Below are 19,815 nucleotides of genomic sequence, written 5' to 3'. Positions count from 1 at the left end.
GAAACTCAATTCCACTGAGAATGATTCTCTAATGACCCCTTTATACTTCCATTGGACTGTGTGAATGCTTTAATACATACAGAACAGAATTAAATAAATCTATTGTCTCAACTAACAGGTTTATGCAATCCTTCTGAAATATTTTAATTATAGCTTCTTCTTTTTCTCCATAATTAAGAAACCAGATGTCAAGTAAGCCCGTCATGTGTTGATCATAGCCTATCCATTAGTTTAGAGAAATCCACTTATAATTAGAGTTTTTTTCTCTTTCTCCTTTGTTTTACAGAGCAAGAAGAATGTGTTAACTGCACAGATGAATGCAGAGTGCTTGGTCATTCTGACAGGTGTTGGATGCCACAGTTCCCTGCAGCCAGTCAGGCTGAGAATGCAGATTATCGCACAAATCTCTTTGTACCCACAGTTGAAGCTAATGTTGAGACTGAGACGTACGAAACTGTGAATCCCACTGGGAAAAAGACTTTTTGTACATTTGGGAAAGACAAGAGAGAGCACACAATTCTCATTGCCAATGTTAAACCTTACTTAAAAGCCAAACGTGCCCTGAGTCCTCTGCTTCAGGAGGTTCCCTCAGCATCGAGCAGCCCAACCAAGACATGCATTGAGCCTTGCACCTCAACAAAAGGACCACTGGATGGTTGTGAAGTGAAATCAGGAGCCTTGGCTGAACCAAGCAGCCAGTACTTGTCAACTGACAGTCAGTACCTATCGCCTAGTAAACAGTCAAAAGACGCTCCCTTCATTGCATCAGATCAGATGGCTAGGGCCTTTGCAGATGTGCATTCCCGAGTGAGTCGAGACTCGAGTGAGATGGACTCTGTTCTGGAGCAGTTAGACCGTTCAGCCCGGGATCTAGGCAGGGAGTCGGTGGATGCCGAGGAAGTTGTGAGAGAAATAGACAAGCTCTTGCAGGACTGTCGGGGAAGCGACCCTGTGGCCATCAGAAAGTGAGGGGGAAAATAAGGACGGGCTGGCAGTTACGTTCCTCTTCTGCTGATTAAAAGTCAATAAATAAATAAATCCCCTGGTTGTAACAGATTTACAGGAATGAAGGAAGACCAATGCTGCTTTAAGGCTTTTAGTGAACATCTGAAGTGCCCACAAGTATGTTCTTTTCACTGCTCTTTCTTTTTGACAGATAACACTGGTTTCATTTTGACCAAGGTTTCATTAGGACAGAGTCAAGTACACTAAGAACAAAATGAAAGAAGGAAAGACCATGCCATTTTGACAATCTGATAGTAAGGTGTGAGAAAAGTGGAATGGAAATTCGTCCGATACTTTAAGACTGTCCTCAATAGCTGATGCTGACTTTACTGTTTACGTATAAACCCCAAGAAAAACAGGGTTGAATAATTCTGATCTGTGGTGGATTTCCAGCAGTCACCATAGGCTTCTACTGAAAGTCCTAAAAAGGGTTCTTGTAGTAGTCCAAGTGACACCAAACATTAACATTCATTTGTGGTAAACATTTATGTACAAAGTTACCTGCCACAAATATGGAAAAAAAAAAAAAGAAGAAGAAAACAAAAAAACCCATTCCAGGTCATTATTCAACAAAGCATATCTTGATCATTAGTAAAACACTTCATATCATATTAAGATTAAATGTAAAATGATATAGTCCATCTTGTCCTGCACACACATAAGCTAATTCACTTGATTAAAAAAAAAGATTTTAATATCTATTTAGCATTTTAGTGTCCAACAACCTATAAATAGGTAGCAGTAAGTTTTAAAAAAAACTGAAGTAAAATAAAGTTTTAAAAAAAAATTACCTTTAAGGGTAATAAACAAAAGAAATTAACAATATTAACACTTTTTTATTCATTTTTGGACACTAAAATAGCTCAGGAAAGTGAAAATGTCTTAGACATCCACAAAAATCACATGATCATTTAAATGTGCAAATGTAAGAAGATTCAGTGTGTTTACATCAAATGACATATTTTTATTGATTTATTGCAGATTCAGTGCATATGAGCCAAATTGTTGAGTGTATAAGAGCTATATTGTGTATTTTATTAAATTAATATATAGTTGTGTTGCAAAAATATTTGGGCTTATATTGTAAATGGCAAGTGTTGCCTCAGTAGCTGTCGAACTCTATGAGTTTTGTTTTTTCCTGCTTCCTTTTCCCCGTGGATTGTGGGAAGCAGCGCCTCAGAGCAAAGTCTCTTGTTTAATGTATGGTCTACGAAGTACTGCAGTACATAATCTGTTCAAAATGTGTTTGAGTGAGCTGATGGAGCTAACTGAACAGCCTACAAATATATCCATCAGTCATGGTTATGTGCAAGTCCTTGTAGAAGCTTCTATTGCTAGCCCATGCTTAATAACAAAAATTACACTCGAACCAACATCTGGAACCTCCTCGGTTGTTTGGGGTTTTTTTTTGTTGTTGTTTTTGTTTTGTTTTGTTTCTTAAACACATGCAGCCACCTTGTTTAATATTGTAGAATACTTGATTGACTTCTTAAGAGACACCACCATTTTCAAAGTTTTGTTATTAGGTTCATAGATCCGAAAAACATGTCAGTACCAATGTGGCATGGGCAGTATTTTATCTGATTCTCTAGAACGTGCGATTGCTTACTGCAGTTCTAGATATACACTGCTTATTTTGGAGGGTGTTTTTAGTTTGGTTTCCATTTGTTCTGAAAAGTATTTGCAAAATAACTTGGGATATAGTTTCTACTTTTTTACTGTTTTTTCTAAGGATACTTTTATTGCATTTGTAAAATTCAAATTTGCTTTCAGATGAAAGTCAAAAAACAACCCACATTCAAAACGAACTTGCACAGAACAAGAAACAGCAAATGAATATAATGTTTAGCTCAGGATTTGTCCCATATATACTTCAGATAGTCTGTTGAAAATACCACTATCGCATAGTGTTTAAAAATGTTGTATTTGGTTTATTAAATTTAATCTGTACTATACCCACATATATAAAAGAGGTTGGCAATCTCAAATCCCTCAAAGCCATAGTTTTCATCAGTTCAAGAAAGAAAGTTGACCCAACAGCCTGTTTTGATGTTGGGATTGCTGTTAAATGCTGATTTTAACTAGTCAGCCCTACAATGAATTGTCTTTGGGAGACAACCATCCTGACAGTTTGCTTTTAGCTCCTCCTGTTAAAAAAGTCTACAACTACATGTAAAAAAGGGATCTTGTACATGTCTTAAGCTACTCTCCATGTTTTGGACAATTTATGTATCTAAAATGTGGTGTTGTCTGTGTTATATAATTTTTTTTATTTTTTTTTTGGCCAGGAGACCCGAGATTGGTTTTGCTTGATAGCTTGATAGCTTGAAATTCCATAGTGGAGAGGATTTCTTATTGTTTGATCAGTCTTTTATACGTATTTCTGTGGTGCCCATCACTTCAGCGTCTGTGCACCAAGTCTTTAGCTCTGCCAGTGAGATCCATTATTCAGCAAAATCTAAGCCAGTATGTAAATGCAGTCAAGTGATGGAGATTTGTGTATTTTATGAATTATTTTAACAGTGAGTAACCAATTGTACAATTCATGTATGTTTCTGAAGACATAAAACCACAACATTCTGAGAAAGGGCTGTGCCAATGTAAGAGGAATTTACCTTAAGGCTCTCTGTCACTAGTGATTTACTAGCTTTAGCTGTTTAACACATTATCTGTATTTAGTAGTGATTATTTATTTACCACTCTGAGGTAATTCAGAATTCATGACTCACAGCTTTATAGAAGAGTTTAGGAAATCCTGCTTTTATTTAAGTTGGCTGACAACTGCCTTTTGTTGCAGATCTCTGGCATACTGCTTCCAATAAGGATATCCCAGGTTAAAAAATCTGTTTGATATGAAACGAACCAATAAACTTGCAGAGCTTATACAATGTGAGTTTTGCTCGTTCAGCTAAAATTAACACGATTTTGTGTGAAGGAAGTACAGCACACACAAGAATTCAAAAAGTATTTTTTCTCCATAGTATATCTACTATCACCACTGGAGAAAAAGGCAACAATGAAAGATAAAGTTTATTTCTCTCATTGCTTACATACATGTTTTATAAGACTGAAAGAAAACTTCTGCCACATGATTATAAAAAGAATGGCAGAGTTAAGGGAGGCATGCCAAGTAACTAATAAAATTGTACTGTACACTGTGAATTGCAAATAAGGCTTTCAATATCTTTTTTTTTTTTTTCCTAATTAATGAAAGCCATCAACTGGGAATTCCTTAAACAATTGCCCCTTCAAATCAGGAGTTTCTTTTTCTGTTTTGTTTTTGTTTTGGTTTTTTTTCTTGTCATATTTATCAGGAAACAGATTCTCATGAACTGTGATTTGCCACTTGAGAGTATAGGTTTTCCAATCCAAGCAACCCCTAGAAGACAAACATTGCTCATAGTGGAGCAAGATACATCATTCAAATAAACTTTCAAGCTGCTTGCTGTCCAGTGGAAGGGAAATTGCTGAGGTCAAGAAGGGGTCTGAAGCCTAGCATAATATGCGTCCACTCATTATTGTTTAATTACTTTCTTTTAACATCAGACAGTGATTATTATTGCATTAATTCAAATGGGAGTTTTGGCTATCAAGATTGGTTGATTTGAAGTGTAATTGAATGAAACCTGATTATGGTTTTGACTTCTCTGGCCCAATTGTGATACAGGTTGGCATTTGCATTTATCAGCCCCTGTCTCCCCATATGGCTCAAAGTTGCACCAATGACTGGTGAATGACAAAAAAACCAATCAAAAGCAGCATACATTGTATGGATTATCTCAACCGCTATTGTTTAATGGCTGTGTTTAATGTGACCTATCTGGAAAATGAGGACTACGAATAAAAAGCAATTACTAATAGTGGTGTTGCCTGCTTTTGCATTCATTAACACAGAAGAAATGTGTTAAACACTGCATACCACAGGGAGCCTGATGGTAATTACTTTGGAAAAGCAACTTGTGGCAATGCGGCTGTTACAGCTAGTTATCAGTTTGCCAAAAAAATGACAGTTCCTGTTTCATTTATTAGAAATGTGTAACCGTTTTCTCTCAACAGGAAGGTGGTGAAGAGTTTTCATCAAGCTGGGTAGGTTTATCTTTTAAGCAGCTGATGTGCCGAATCCCTACGGGCTGTTATTTGCTCATACGAACATGGAGCTGAATAAAGGATAGTTTGGTTTAGTACACTGGTGCGAGTTCACCAAAAGCATTATAAATGCAGGTATAAGTTCTCAAAGACTGTCAGCCCAACATGAAAGATCAAAACACTGCTTGAGTATACAAGCTGAGAAAAAAATCTGAAAAATGTAAAGGGCTGGGGGTTTTGTTTTCTTTCTTTCTTTTTTTTTTTTTTTAAATGTTGCTGTAAACAACATGAAAAAATGCTGGGAAAAATATGACTAAGTTCTATGTCTGGTTCTTTGAGTTTGTTGTTATAATTTAACACTTTCATTAACCTCTTCCTTTTGATTTTTGTTTGGGTTTTTTTTTTTTTTTTTTTGGCTCTGTTTGAGTATCACGAACTATCCCTCAGCTTATATGGCCCTTTCTGTCTGCTTTTGTGTGACTGTAGAAATGACATACCAAATAGTATAAAGCCTTCACAAGGGATTTTTTTTGGGCGCTGGGAACTTGGATCAGGGTTCTTCTGTTTGTTTTTCTTTACCAATAATTAAGTAAATTGGTATTGCATTTGAGAGCAAAACAGAATTTTAGTTTGTCCAAAATACGACAGGTATTATGAAGATATGTACTAGTCCTGGAGACAGAATTACCTTTTACCCATTGCATATTTTCTGCAAGTCTCTTTGCCAGAAACACAACCAGCCTGCATCTATATAGCTGGCTATCCTAGGCACAGAAGCCCCCCATTGTTTTCTTCCCTTTTTCCTGCTACATATATTTGCCTTTCTACAGGCTGAATTCTAAAATCTAGCAATCCACTGTCTTTGCAGAGACCTGCCAGAATGTACCTTATGTTGCTGAAGGCCTCATTGGACATGGGTTGTTACTGTCTTGCTGTCTTCAACTGTGTGTAACTCAGAGCTTGGCTGGATCCACAGTATATGTAGAACAAGTCATAAACCATCCTGGCTTTTTTTACCCAGCATACAGACTCATTGATTTCTCATTTGGAAAATGGCCAGTCTGTCAGACAGAGATTTTTAGATCTCCTTTAAGCCAACCACGTATAACTGCTTCAGGGTGTTCACTCATGGGACAAATACCCTATCCTTATCCTTTACTGAGTCTAAGACATGAAAGCAGCTGAAAGCTTATTTTTTCGGTTAGTAATGTTTCCCTAAAAATGAAATTTCTCCAGCAGAAAAAAAGGGATGGCTCTCTGCTGTATGTATAGCTTGATTTGTGAAAGGTCACCTTAGTATCAGTAGTGCATGTAGAAATGGAACAGGGAATTAATGAGCCATCTAAGAATTTTCTGAGATGTATATTCCATAATGCATATGTTATGATTCAGGGAAGAGAGCACAGTATCTTGGCTTATTTATTGCTGATGATTCCTGATAATGCCTGACTCACAAAAATGTTTAGTTCATGTTTTGGAGAAACATTTTTCTCTGATTGGGAGAATCAGAGAATAATTGATTTTTAATATGTATTTTCTATTTTTTTTTTTTCCCCACTAAATATATTCTGGTTAAACTGTGGGTCCTTTGTTAGTTTTAAAAAATAGTGTTCTGACATTGTTCCCTCCTTTAGGTTATTTAGGGCCCCTCTAACACTTTAGGGCTAAAGATAATACCTTTTATTTATACAAGACTCCAGAATGTCCATAAACATTCCATGATTTATCCTGGTAAGAAGCAAGACTATAGACATCGCTTGAAACACAGATTATTGGACAATAAATTTAGATTTTGACCTGCTGAGAAAAGGAATAATTAAAATTCCATTTCTGAAAACATATTTAATTTAGTGTCTTGAACACTACCTTTACGGAATTGTTATTAAAATGCACCTACTGCACTGCTGCTGGAGAACCAGGGGATTCGTTATCCTCAACTTTTTCCAAGGCAAAACCAGCATTGAAGATGCTTCTGGAAATCAGTTGATTGTTAGCGTAGTACAGAAAACATATTTCTAATATGTTTGCAGGAAGAAATAGTCCTTAAAAAATTTGCAATTACATTTTGTAATAACTGCAAATTTTCCATCATTTTAGGGGCAATCACATACAGAACTGTTTTCAGTGGTTTGATTTGAAAGTGATAAAAAATGGATTACTGTGCTGGCATCAACATTAAAATGGAAACACAATATCTGTCTGACCACCAGAAAATGACATTTATCTATTTCTGTTACTACTGTCTTTGGGAAAATGTTACATGCATCTATTTTTTTAACCCTTTTACAACAGACATCTTTTATGATGCTATGTGCTATAATGATTTCTGCAAGTGCTCCTTTTCTTAGTTGCCACTCCTTCCTTTTCATATGTCCATTTAAAATACTTTGCATTGTAAATTTCTCATGTAGAAAATTTAGAGCAGATTTCTCATGTCTTCAAAGAAGTTTCACATTTCATTCCATATAATTAAAAAATATTTATCATAGTATTTGTAGATAAGACCTCCATTTATTTCTTAAAAAACTTTGTTTTAAAATTTGATCATATTAAAGTTACTAAAATATATTAAAACAATTTTTTTTCCAAATAAAACACATCATTTTATGAACAAATACTTTGTTCGCTATTGTGAGTTCAGTGGGAGATCCTGTTGAGAGAAGTATCACGCTTAGGAAACTAGTCAGCTCTAAATCAGGATGCTTTCTTGATAACTAAACATATAGCTACATCATCTTTAGTGAAAATGATTTTTTTTAGTTTTTTTTTTTTACTTAAATAATGAGAAAAAAATCATCTGATATGTATATTCTGGACAACTGGATAACTAACATTTAATATCTTCTAACTATAATATGGCTCATAACAATGTATTTCATTACGAGTACATGTTTAGGGACTGACTTAGACCAGATGAGAAATTGCATTTACTCTGAATACCCTTACAAGTTTCTATGCTTAAAGCTGGATTGGCGATAACAATGATTTTCTATTCCCTTGTGTCTCATTCTAAATTAAGAACAAAATGAATATAAGCCACTGCTATGTCATTTAATAAGAATTTGTATAACACCAAGTGAATATAATAAATACAGCAGAATAAAAATACATGTAAAACTATTTTAATAACATTATGGTACCATTGTGCTAAAAGAGATTTAGAGTAGAGATTAGTAACTGTTAATAAGACTTTATCGTTGACCACAAGATAAGCTTCTTAAAAACATTGAAGCTTTGCCTCAGTTCAAAGTCTGTAGCAGTGGAAAGCTCCAGAATAAGAGCATTGTCCAGACTCTGGGCTTCTTTCATACTATATTCTTCTGTAAGAGACTCCAGAGGTTGGTAATTATGCTTCCATAATAACTTTTATGCTTCCGTGCACCAGTATGTTAGTGAACCAAGCTCTCTGCCACTCAGTGCTCCAATGCTACCTCAGCAGAGTCTGTTCATTTGACTCATTTAGGGATGCAACGTGGATAGAAACTGGTTTTGTTTAGTTGACTTAATCTTTTTGTACATGTCAAAATAAGACACAGCAATCCTTTAAAAGAAAAAGAGCAATTACTTTCTGAAAAAGTAGCAGGCTTTGAATAGTAGTCTCCAGAACCCAAATGGAAAGGAAAAAAACCAAAACCCCACAACCAGGAAACATGGCAAATAAAACCTTGTTCATGGACACTTTTTACTCCGCAACTCAGTTGAGTAGGGCTGTTGATGACTATAAATACACTACCATTCTTTTCTAAATACACCTGTTCCAGTGGACTGAAATAGGATAGAGGAATGGAACATCTAGAAACACAGGTGAAGCGTGCAGAATTCCAGTAAGTACATTCAGTGCTGTAATTTCCAAAGAAATTACCTTTTAAAAATTATTCAATCTCCAGTACTTATAATAATCTCTGTACTGCTAAGATTTAAAACCACAACAATTGCAAAAGTTACTGTGGTTGGAGGCAGAAATCAATCTTGAGGAGGAGCAAGAATATGATGCTTTGGGCAGACTCTCGGTTCCCGTAACTTCTTATCCCTTTAGCAGAGGTGAAGTATCAGGGAACCACCATATTACTGCAACAGTAGAAGAAGCAGGAACAATTGGAGGACATCTGAATCAAGTGTTCTTGTTCAAACAGCTTTCATGGAGATTTGCCAAGCTTACTGTGGGATCAAGAATGTAAACCTGAGACAGCTCTGCTGATAACCAGTAATTTGTCTAGTCTAAGCTGCTGTTCACATCACCTCCTGCCTGGAAGAAATTCAAGCTTCTATGGGCAATGACAACACTCAACTGCGAGGAGCCACCAGGTGCTGCTGCCAAATCTTGAATCATATAGATTCTTGTAAGTGGGTGCCAGCTCTCCTCATTCTATTTCTTTATTTCCTTCATCCCGAGTGTTTGTAAGGCATACTAGAAAATGCCAGGCCACATTTCCAAGCCTTGAAGGGTGGTCTGGAGAAAGGCCAATCCTTGTTCAATGCATGTGTTGGTTAGCATGGAACACACTTTTGCAGCCAGGTAAAATTCAGTTAGAATTGTATTTGAAGAACCACCTGTTTGCTCATTTTGGAAATTCCTTTTATTATTATGTTGGTTTTATTTTCTAAATAATCCAGAAAATCTTCAGCATCTATGAAGCTAAAAACATGCTCATTTTTAACTGCAGCATTAATCACAATCACCAGTCCAGACTCAAGATTTTATTTGGCGTAACAAGCACAACTATGCAACAATTACGTAAAAATGGAAGTTATTATGAGCTGTAATTAATATACTGTGCTACCAGCCAACTCAAAGCACTTTGCTCAGCATCCTTAGCTTTAAAGACTGCATCAAAGCAGTAGTAAAATGTACACTAGATTCTGAAAAGCACATCAGCAGCCCTAGGATTTCTCTTCTAATGGTGACTAGCATTACCATCTACAACATGTGTTGCAGACTTGTTGGATTTTATTTGTGCTGGAATCTTACGATGTAAAAAGGAAAAAAAAAAAAGAAAAAGCCGTATAATTGCTGATTTACCACCACTGCTTAATCTAATTCAGTTCTTAATGGTCCATTTGCATAGCAGAATTTGCATTTTATTTCACAGAAAATGTTATGACTCCACCTGCCTTAGTTCAGATAATGTATCAGAACGAGGAAACAATGGTGCAAGCAAAGGAGTGATTAATCACTTACCTTTACTAAGAAAACTTAAATATTGAAAAGGAAGGGAATACAGGTGTATCTTCTTTGCAGGTGAACCAACAGTGCACCCAGCCCCACCCCTCTCAGTTCCATCCCTCAGTTTCTGTTTTATTGCGTTTCCACAGCTCAGAAGAAGTAATTTTCAAATGTGCTGCTGTCACATGCCACTATCCTCCTAAAATTTTATTCATTGTGAAGACTGTGACAGAGAATGTGCAAAGATATATGCAGGCATATAGTGCCTTACCAAATTGTAACATCACTAAACATAACTATCTTACTATTGACTTGGATGTAATCCAGACACTAGAGATCACAGACAAATTACAACCTATCATGCCCTGCCCACAGTGAGGTGATCAAAATAATAACAAATTAAAGATATTTTTTGATAGACAGTTTTTATGTATTTCATTATATTTTTTCACTTCCTTCAAGGCTCAAATACTACGGGTGACAGCTGTCATTTTAAAGGTGACTCATTACATTCATTTAGAGAGTCCCCTAACAGATGGAAAGGTCTTTGTTTCCCAGGGAACACTGACAGGTTATGATTTGCAGAGCTTTTAATCATTTTAACAAAACTTATACACATCTGTCAATTACTCTATTCAGTGATGTTAATAATACAGCAATCTGAGAATGACAAAGAACACTTTCCTTTTCTTGAAACTACAACTTTTCCATCAAGACTGGAAGAGTGGAACAAAATACTTTTGAAGAGCTGTTTTCTTCCAGAGAAATGAATATAAGTACCAGTATTTATAATAACAGTAAAATTTTATTTTCATGGTACCTGTCCATAGAGCTTTTTTCCTCTCCTCACAAGCTACAGTGAAGCTATAAATCATTAAAACATACAACAGATAAAACATGACAAGCTGGAATCACATGAATAATTAAAACCAAAGTCACTGTGCAGAAATGATAATGTTGGTCAGGTACAGAATAAGGGCCTTCACTGTGGTGCTTTTTCTGGTCCTGATAGCAAGCACTTCAAGCTCCCAAGGCTTCAGAATCGAGACAGCAGATGAATGCGTACCACTAGAAGTGGTGGCTCTGCCTCATGACTAAAACACAGCTCATTCATTCATTATAGACCTGAGGCCACAGTCCCCTTATGTAAACCAGATATTTATTTGCAATGATACTACAGGACATCCAAACAGCAGTTACATAGTCTTTCCAGAGCAATGACACTGGGTTTCTTTGTGAGATCTACAATGTTCAATATCAGCAGAAACCTGAGCACTGAAATGAGAACTTTTAGTAAATAACTAGAAAACATTTTAGTACAATTATTTTCACAACTTCTCATTCCTTTTAGAATTAGAGGTTGTTTTCTTTTTCTTCTGGTCCCTACTTCAAAAACTAAAATAGCTGTAATCCCTTGGATTAACTGCACTTTATTAACAGAACCCTTCCAGCTTTGAAAATAGAAGATCTTTGAAGATCTCTCAATGGACGATTTTTGTGCACGCAGTTCTTAGTAATATTTAATATCATTAAAATAGAATTTGAAGACCCCAAAGAAGGAGCCACAGTTCTTTTGAAGCACTTCTAATAAGTGGTGAAAAAATTTGTATTACATAGATAATACAGAAGCAAAGCAAAACAAAACAATCTAATGCTTTGGACAGAAAAAATCTTATTGCCTCCAGACCAGTCACAGCTGGACTAGTAAAACTGAGAATTTACATGTTGCAGTTTGCACAGGCAATATGTGCTGGAGCCAGGAATTTAACTTGGATTTGCCTAGAATTCTAATCCAGACCTTGAACTACTACAACCACCTTTTTATCTTCCTCCGGAAGCCCAGAAAGGTTATGGATCAGAAATGCAGTTGCTAGAATTTAACCATGTTCCACAACAGGTTAACTCCAGCCTTAACCTCTTCTCTGTGTATTCTGTATAATTTCTCTGCCATGCTTTTAGAGACGAAATAGTCAGGAAGGCTGTTTCCTGACATTTTCACAGGGGCCTTAGACTTCAAATATCATTGACATCTTTGTATATATTGTCTTGGATAGAGTATGGACTATGTTCAAATGCTATTCTGTAAAGTAAAATAAGTGGCAGCTGGCACCATACAGTTTTGTTATAATGAAAACATGAGGTGGTTGCCATTACACAGTCCTGCACTAATGAGAACAGTAGGAGTCTAACATTACAATGGTCTAATGAAAACAGGAAATGGCTGGCATTAGATTGGTAAAATGAAAACAGGAGGTGGCTGGTATTACACTTATACAATAAATAAATTAAGATTTCTGGCCCTACCAATCTCATCTACATTATATATGATTCCAGTGTGCATGAGAGAGGTTTATGCAAAGTCAGGGCCAGTGACAGAAAAGAGCATTCTTTGTCACAACATTTCAGAAGCAGAGGGGTGTCATTTTCTTGCAATTTTTAATTTACATTTTGTGGTCATGCATCAGTGAAATAGGGATAAGGTTTTAAAAATGGGATAATATTTTAAAAAACTTAATCTATACAGTTTCTTCCTTGTATTTACAAAATAATCGAAAGCAGCTTATTTCCTTGTGCCTGTCCTGCTAGAATGTGAAGGGCTAAAAGTATCTTATTGAAAGTGAAATTCAATATGACAGGACTTTTTAATTACCCTCCCGCTTACCAGTCCCCAATTTGGGCTAAGTATACAATGGCTAAAAATACTTTGGGGTGTTTATTGTAATGTAGAGAATGAGACCAAGAGGAAAAATACATGCTGAGGAAAAAAGGAAAAAAGAAAAAAGTTAAGCACAAAATCAATCATTCAACTAATGGGCTTTCTTCTAGGAACAGAAAGGTCAGGTGTTTTTGTTCCGTGTTTTTTGAGCTAACCTCTCTAGTTAAGCCTTTTTAATTATTATTGCACAAGAGGGTTTTCTGTGTAGCTCTTAGACAATAAATACACAACCATCTTCCTTTTTATTGTGACTTTTAGAGCCATCAGAAACTGATTGATTCTCACTCTCCTTAGTCTGGCTGAATTCACCATCAAGTTCGTATAGTTCAAGGCCAGTACATTAAGACACTGCATCAATCCTCTCATACAGTACCTTTCAGCCCCTCAGTCTTCCATTTCTCATCTTCAAGCTCAACCACATAACTTCTGGACATTTTCTGTCGAAACCAAGAAACAAAATGAAGCAAGAAACTGTTTGGAGTATGATTTTCAAAGCAGCAATTACAGTGCTGGAATGTTCGAGCATAAAACACTGCGCTTCCTGCAGCCTGGTATTCTGCCGATAGCTTCAGTTTCCACGCTCAGATTGCAGTGAAAATATTCCAGTCAGGTACCTCTGAGTGAAACAGCAGTGTGATGCAAATAAGGAACAGATAATCAAATCAAACTTTCTAATCGAGTTTTGCTATGCTGACTCTCTTATTTCACTCTAGCCTGCAGTTTGCATGTTGTTTTACAACACTGCAGAATTAGCTTAAAGAGTAAATACTTGTGAGTTTATAGAATCCTGTCATGTCTCACATATACTGAAGAACGAATGAAGGAAAGTAATCTTCTTGAGCTGCTTCTATTATTACTTTAATTTCTTTGCGTCTTTGGTGCAGTACAGATTGAATCCTTTCAAAGGAAGGGAATAGGAGATGAAGAAAAAGCCAGAGGGGTAAAACAGGGTGAGTGCTGTTAACAAATTTTTACTTTCCTTTTCTTTTGTTTTTTTTTTTCTTCATCAAACAGCTGAAGAAAAAAAAGAGAAGAAATAGTCATACCTTATGGACCAGATTTTAAACTAAAAGACGTATGGCACTGGAAGCAGCATATGCCTTAGAAAATCTGCTGTTATGCATTGTGTGTGCAAGCCACAGACGTGGCTTAATCGAGATAGGAGGCGACACGTGCCGTGCATCTGAGATTAGTGTCTGGCCCTCAGCCATTAATGCTGGCATCCCAGGAACCAACTCAGTTTTCTGCCAAACTTCTGCTGGGATTTGGATTCACTGAATCCGACTCACAGTCTTTAATCCCCCCAAGCAGTATCTTTTTGAATTGAGGAGCTTGCAAAACATCCAGGTGGTGGTCCAGCCATGACAGTGCTTTCATAAGCTCCAGAAGCAGCATGCTCTGTTTAAGAGTTTTACTACACAGAAAGCTTCTAGCCCTCTACCATGCAAGTCTGAATGTCAGAGATTGCCCCTCTTCTTTTTCTTGTGTTTATTATACTGCAGGGACAATAGTCATATCACCCATTGCATAAGCTTTCCAATCTTTTTGAAATATTTGAGATCATACAAATGTTGTATGCTATAAATCTACTTGATATGTCTCATCATTCCGTAAGCAATATTTTTCATTAGCTTTGCAATAAAATGGCATTTTGCCCTATTTTCAAACTAACAAATTTTGTCAGGGTTGGCATCTTTATTACATTATGAAATACATCAGTCAATACCACCTGGTGTAATTGAGTCTTGTTATATGATTCAGATAGTTGCTTAAACTATGGATTTTTCCAAGTCAAATTTTCTGGCAGAAAGAATATTGTTTTAATAGAATTTTAAATAAATAGGTAGTCTATCACTATAACTACTAGTCTTGATTTAAGATAATGAATTGACCTCTCCATGTATATTATCCAAGATCATTTATAATTGTGTTGCACTGAAAAAGCTGTTTAAAAGCTGTTTGATTATGCTTGATTTCTATTTCATGCTGCATAACAAAACTAGCATCTGACACTCACAGTAAAACATGAATGAGTGTGACAGTGAAGTCCCTATAGGAGCCAAGGTTTTTAAGTTGTTTTAAATAATAATAGGGAATATGCTCCCTTCTGGGTTTCTAAGCAAGTAAGCAAAATGGCATCATGAAAAAGGTGCCTATCTTTTAATGGAATGGGGAAATTAAAATTTAAAAAGTTTAGCAACACACACACACAAGGAGAATAATCACAGGAAAGTAAAAGATGTAAAGCTGGGCCATACAGATTCAGCTTAACTACATTCTGAGCCAATCTTTTTTCCTAGACATATTCACATATAACAAAGAAGTAATTCTATATTACTGCACAGTTTGCTAATTAAAAGTTTTCCATTTTCATGTGCACCCATAATCTCATTTTGGACAGTCCATTAAACTGCAAATATTGAAACAGTATCTATTGCTTATTTCCCTGATTGTTTTTTGCTTATATTTGCAGATTAAAGAAATAGTTGCAAAATCTAGATAAGTAGTTGAAATGTCCTTACCTTAACCAAATATAAAGACTGGATTATAATCAGCACGTCCACATAACAGAACACTTTCTGTCTTTTTCTATGTTAATAATTCAATTCAATTTGTAAATTATTCTCTCACGTCACATTCTTGCTTTTCTGACATTCCCAAGGCAAATAAAATACAGATTTACTTAGTTTGAGGCACCATAATTTGTTTGATGGTAGACACTGAAAATCTGTAAACTGTATATGACCACCAGAGTTTCACAGCTTAGATATAGCCTGAATTTTCAGCGTACACAAAACTAATTTACTATGGCATGTAGTTGTGCCAGATCCAATCAATTAAGTGGAGCTCACCGTAGTCAATTATTGGGACATCTCCAAGGAAAACATAGTAAGATCTACTAAGTAAGCTGGACTGTTTACCAGGTGATACTGTTCTTTTCTTCTAAGTCAACATTAAACTAATCAATATTAATCTAAATTATTTTACTTGGTAAATTCCCTGCCTTTTCAGAGCTTATGGCAAGAGCTCTGCTCTCATTCTCCCCATTCTTATCCTATAATAAACTGAAAATTTTGTACTGAGTTTATATGGACTATTTCCAAATGTTCTGTCACCTGTGGTATTGCATAGCCCTGAACATGTATTTTATGGCTGCCAGAGGTAGGAAAAACTGAAACTGGTGTTCCAAGTGGGCTTATTGAAAGCCATATTTCTACTGCTATCCTGTTTTTGGGAAGAATGGAGAGCTTGTCTTGCCTTGAGCTTCCTTTGGATTGGAGGTAAAAAACATGGCATTGATTATCAATGGCTCAATGGCATTTCTTGCAGACAAACTATATTTACTCATGCCACACATTTACACAATACCAGACTCCAGTTTGGATTACTATATTAGCCAAGGAAAGATTTCATGGCCTCAGGGAAAACTTGAAACTCTCTAGGAATGGTGCAATTTTACTTCTACCATTGTTCAAAATACAAAAAAGTCAAATAGTTGAATACAGAATTATATGCTAATAGCAAAAATTACTGATTCCGCCCATGCAGGCAGTTTCATTATAACTAATATTTGTGCAGTTACTACATGAATGAAAATTATTTACTGCATATTATAAAGCAGACACAGACATTTCTAGAGTTCCTGTAATACACACTGGCTTGTGTCAGTAACTGGTGGGTAAAAAATTTCCTTGTATATGGGCATGAAATGTATTTCTAGGAACTGTGGTAATGGATAGAGAATAACAGTAGTTTATAACCATGTCATTAACCATTCTTATGATGTGCAATCATGTGGCCAAACACTGATCAGATTATTTTAATCTCAGAAATAATCTTAGGACAGGCCCAGAAGTCTTAGCTTTTGGCTGCCAAGCACACTGTCACTAAAAAAGTTGTATAGATATTATAAAGAAAAAAACCAAAAACCTACTTTTTACCTTGAATGCTTTGGCCCATGTATGTCCAAAGTATGTATGCAAATCATGCCTCTCAAAATAGAACAGTTGTCAATATCTTCTTTTAATATATTATGTAATAAAGGAGAAAAATGTCAATTTTTACAAAACAAACAAATTCACAGTTCTGCACTTTAAATTATTCCAAGTCAATCTAAAGTCCAGTTCACTGAATGTTCTCCCAGTTGATGTGCACTAAACTGGTATGGAATAATCCCTCCTCTTTTTTATTGGTTATAATTAAAAATAAAAATTCACTATGACCTCAAGGCATCTGAAATCCAGAACCCTGAGTTTGGCTGTGGTATGGTAAAGATGACAGAAGTTTGATAGGGCAGCACCCATGGTTGGAACACTTCTACAGGTGGATGTGAGCTACTTGGTAAGAAGAGGGGGAGGGAGAGTGATACCCTGTGTTAATGATCTCCTTTATGCAGAATTCAAGCATGAATCTAAAGGCCTGTCTGTAGAGAGCATCTCTTTCAAAATCAGAGTTGGAAGGAACACTAAGAAAGTGGAAATAGCACCCAAGAGGGTGTAGTGAGTGAGACTTTCTCCCTCATGTCACCCACCATGTCACCCTAACAAAGACGTGACACTCAGACATTCTTGTCCTTATGCAGGATTTCAATGAGCTAGGCATCTGCTGGGAGAGAAACAAAGCATTAGGCAGGAAGTCCAGGAGGTTCTCAGACAGCTGATTTTTGAGGAGAGCTTAAAGACAGTTCAGGAATCATAGAATGGTTTGGGTTGGAAGGGGTCTTTAAAGGTCTCCTAGTACAACCTCCCCTGCAATAAACAGGAACATCTTCAACTAGATCAGGTTGCTCAGAGCCCCATCCAACCTGACCTTGAATGTTTCTAGGGATGGGGCATCTCCCACCTCTCTGGGCAACCTGTTCTAGTGTTTCTCCACCTCATGATAAAAAAATTTCCTTCTTTTATCTGGACTGAATCTACCCTCTTTTAGTTTAAAACCACTACCTGTTGTGCTATCACTACAGGCCCTACTAAAAAGTCTGTCCCCAGTCTGCTGTAGAGGAACACTGGTAATTTTGGCAAATTACTTGCTTGGCTAAGTGGGAAATTCTCCAATAAACTTAAACAAACAAAGGGAGTCCACAAGAGATAGTAAAAACAAAATAGGGAACAAGACGACAAGGCAACAAAGAAGTATGGAAGAATTGCTAGGGACAAGGGACAAGATTGGGAAAGCAGAAGTCCAACTGTAGCTGAGACTGGTGAAAGACATAAAGGTTAACAGGTGGGGATTGTATAGTTATGCCAGTTGCAAAGAAAATGTAAGGGAAAATGAAAGGAATCTGATGTAGGGGAAAGACAGCCTTGTCATGGACAATACAGAAAACACTGAAGGACTCAACTGACCTCTGTGTGTACAAGCAAAGCGTGGGAAGGAGAAGGGATTCTCATTTTTAGAACAAATAGTTGTAGAAGTTAGGTGCACTCTGTATCATGGGGCTGATAAATTTTATCAAAAGATGCTGAACAAGTTGATTGGTGTGTTTGTGAGGTGGCTGCCTGTCATGTTATCTTGAAAAAAACAAAACAAACCAAAGCAAAACAAAATGAAACATAAATCTTAAAGAGAGACAAAAAGGAGAATCAAAGAAACTGGTCTCCTCAGTCCCTGGGACGATCAGGAAGATGATCACATGCTCTTGAAATCCACTTCCAAGCAAGTGAATGGCAAGAAAAGTAATCAGGAATACTCAGTGTGGCATTTCCAGTAGTGAAGTGTGTGTGACAAATCTGTTATATTTGTGCAATTTAATGACCAGGTATGTGATAAGAGAAAGTGGTGTAATGATTTGCCTTGACTTTAGTGACCTTCAGTGACCTGTATAATAGCACAAACTGCACTTAGAACATTTTCAGATGAAACAAACTGGAGGCAGTAACTGTGGCCACAACAAATGCCAAAACTTTACCCAAAGAGATTGCAACAAACTTTAGCAGCACTAGACCAAAAGAAAGCTGGTGACGTTCCATAAGAGAAAGTGAAAAGTTCTGGACTTAGGAGAAATGATTCCATGCATCAACAGAGGTTAGGAAGGGACTAGCTGAATTAAAGCCCTGCTGAAAAGAGCTTGAGGGCAATGCTGTATACCAGGTTGGAGACAACCCAACCCTCTCTCTTCCCAAATAAGGCATACTATACACTGAGCTATGTTAAGAGACTCTGGCCACAAGATCAAGGGAAGTTTTTCTTCCCTTCAACTTGGCATTGGTGAGGTTGTATGTAAAATACTGCATCCATTTTGGGACTTCACAGTGTAAGAAAGATAAGAAATTGGAGAGGATCCAATGAAGGTCTACAAAGACAACCAGGACCACAGAATATTTACTATGAATGGCGTCTGAAGAAACTGAGGTTATATAGCTTGGTGTAGAAGAAACTAAGGGCTTCTACTTATATCTATTTGAAGGGTAATGCAAAGGTGATGCAGCCAAAGTCTCCTTGCTAGTGACAGATGATATTATAAGGGGCAATGGCCACAAGTTGTAGCTTGGTAAAAGAAGATTGTACATGAAGGTAAAATTCTGGAGTGGGGTAGTACCACACTTGACCAGGTTGTCTAAGGAGGTTGTGGAATTTGTGACCATAGAGGTGTTCAAGACTTAGCTAGACAAAATGAAGGGTGATTGACCTAATGTTGCTGATAGACATCCACCATTGAGTGGATTGGACTAGATGGCCTCCTGAAGTCCCCTCCAACCAACATTTCTGTGCTATGGAATTCCCTATGCATTACAAAGAGGAGCTGGCTGAAATGTGAGTGTTGGTAAAGTGAGTCCAATAAATTTTCTGAGCTAGGGCTGGGACTTGAGGCCAGAGATGTATTATATGGGTAGGTAGTAGTTAT

At 36.6% G+C, this 19,815-nt stretch overlaps 1 protein-coding gene across 5 annotated transcripts in view; it reads left to right on the top strand.

The window, feature by feature from the left end:
- Window positions 1–19,815, top strand: part of PCDH17 (protocadherin 17) — a 117,651-nt gene that overhangs the window by 89,934 nt on the left and 7,902 nt on the right. For 3 of the 5 annotated variants that reach the window (XM_014966099.1, XM_014966101.1, XM_014966098.1), the window contains one exon: window positions 287–4,865. The exons of 1 other annotated variant lie outside the window; for it this stretch is intronic. In XM_014966099.1, coding sequence (XP_014821585.1) covers window positions 287–969 — 683 coding nt within the window. In that variant the 3' untranslated portion in view covers window positions 970–4,865. Of the gene's footprint in view, window positions 1–286; window positions 4,866–19,815 lie in introns of those variants that run through there. One more of the 5 variants, XM_014966102.1, reaches the window with a different exon arrangement.

Source organism: Calidris pugnax, unplaced genomic scaffold, assembly GCF_001431845.1.
Source record: "Calidris pugnax isolate Ruff unplaced genomic scaffold, ASM143184v1 scaffold20, whole genome shotgun sequence".
In the NCBI taxonomy this organism is placed as follows: domain Eukaryota; kingdom Metazoa; phylum Chordata; class Aves; order Charadriiformes; family Scolopacidae; genus Calidris; species Calidris pugnax.
This window is presented reverse-complemented; position numbering and strand designations above follow the sequence as displayed.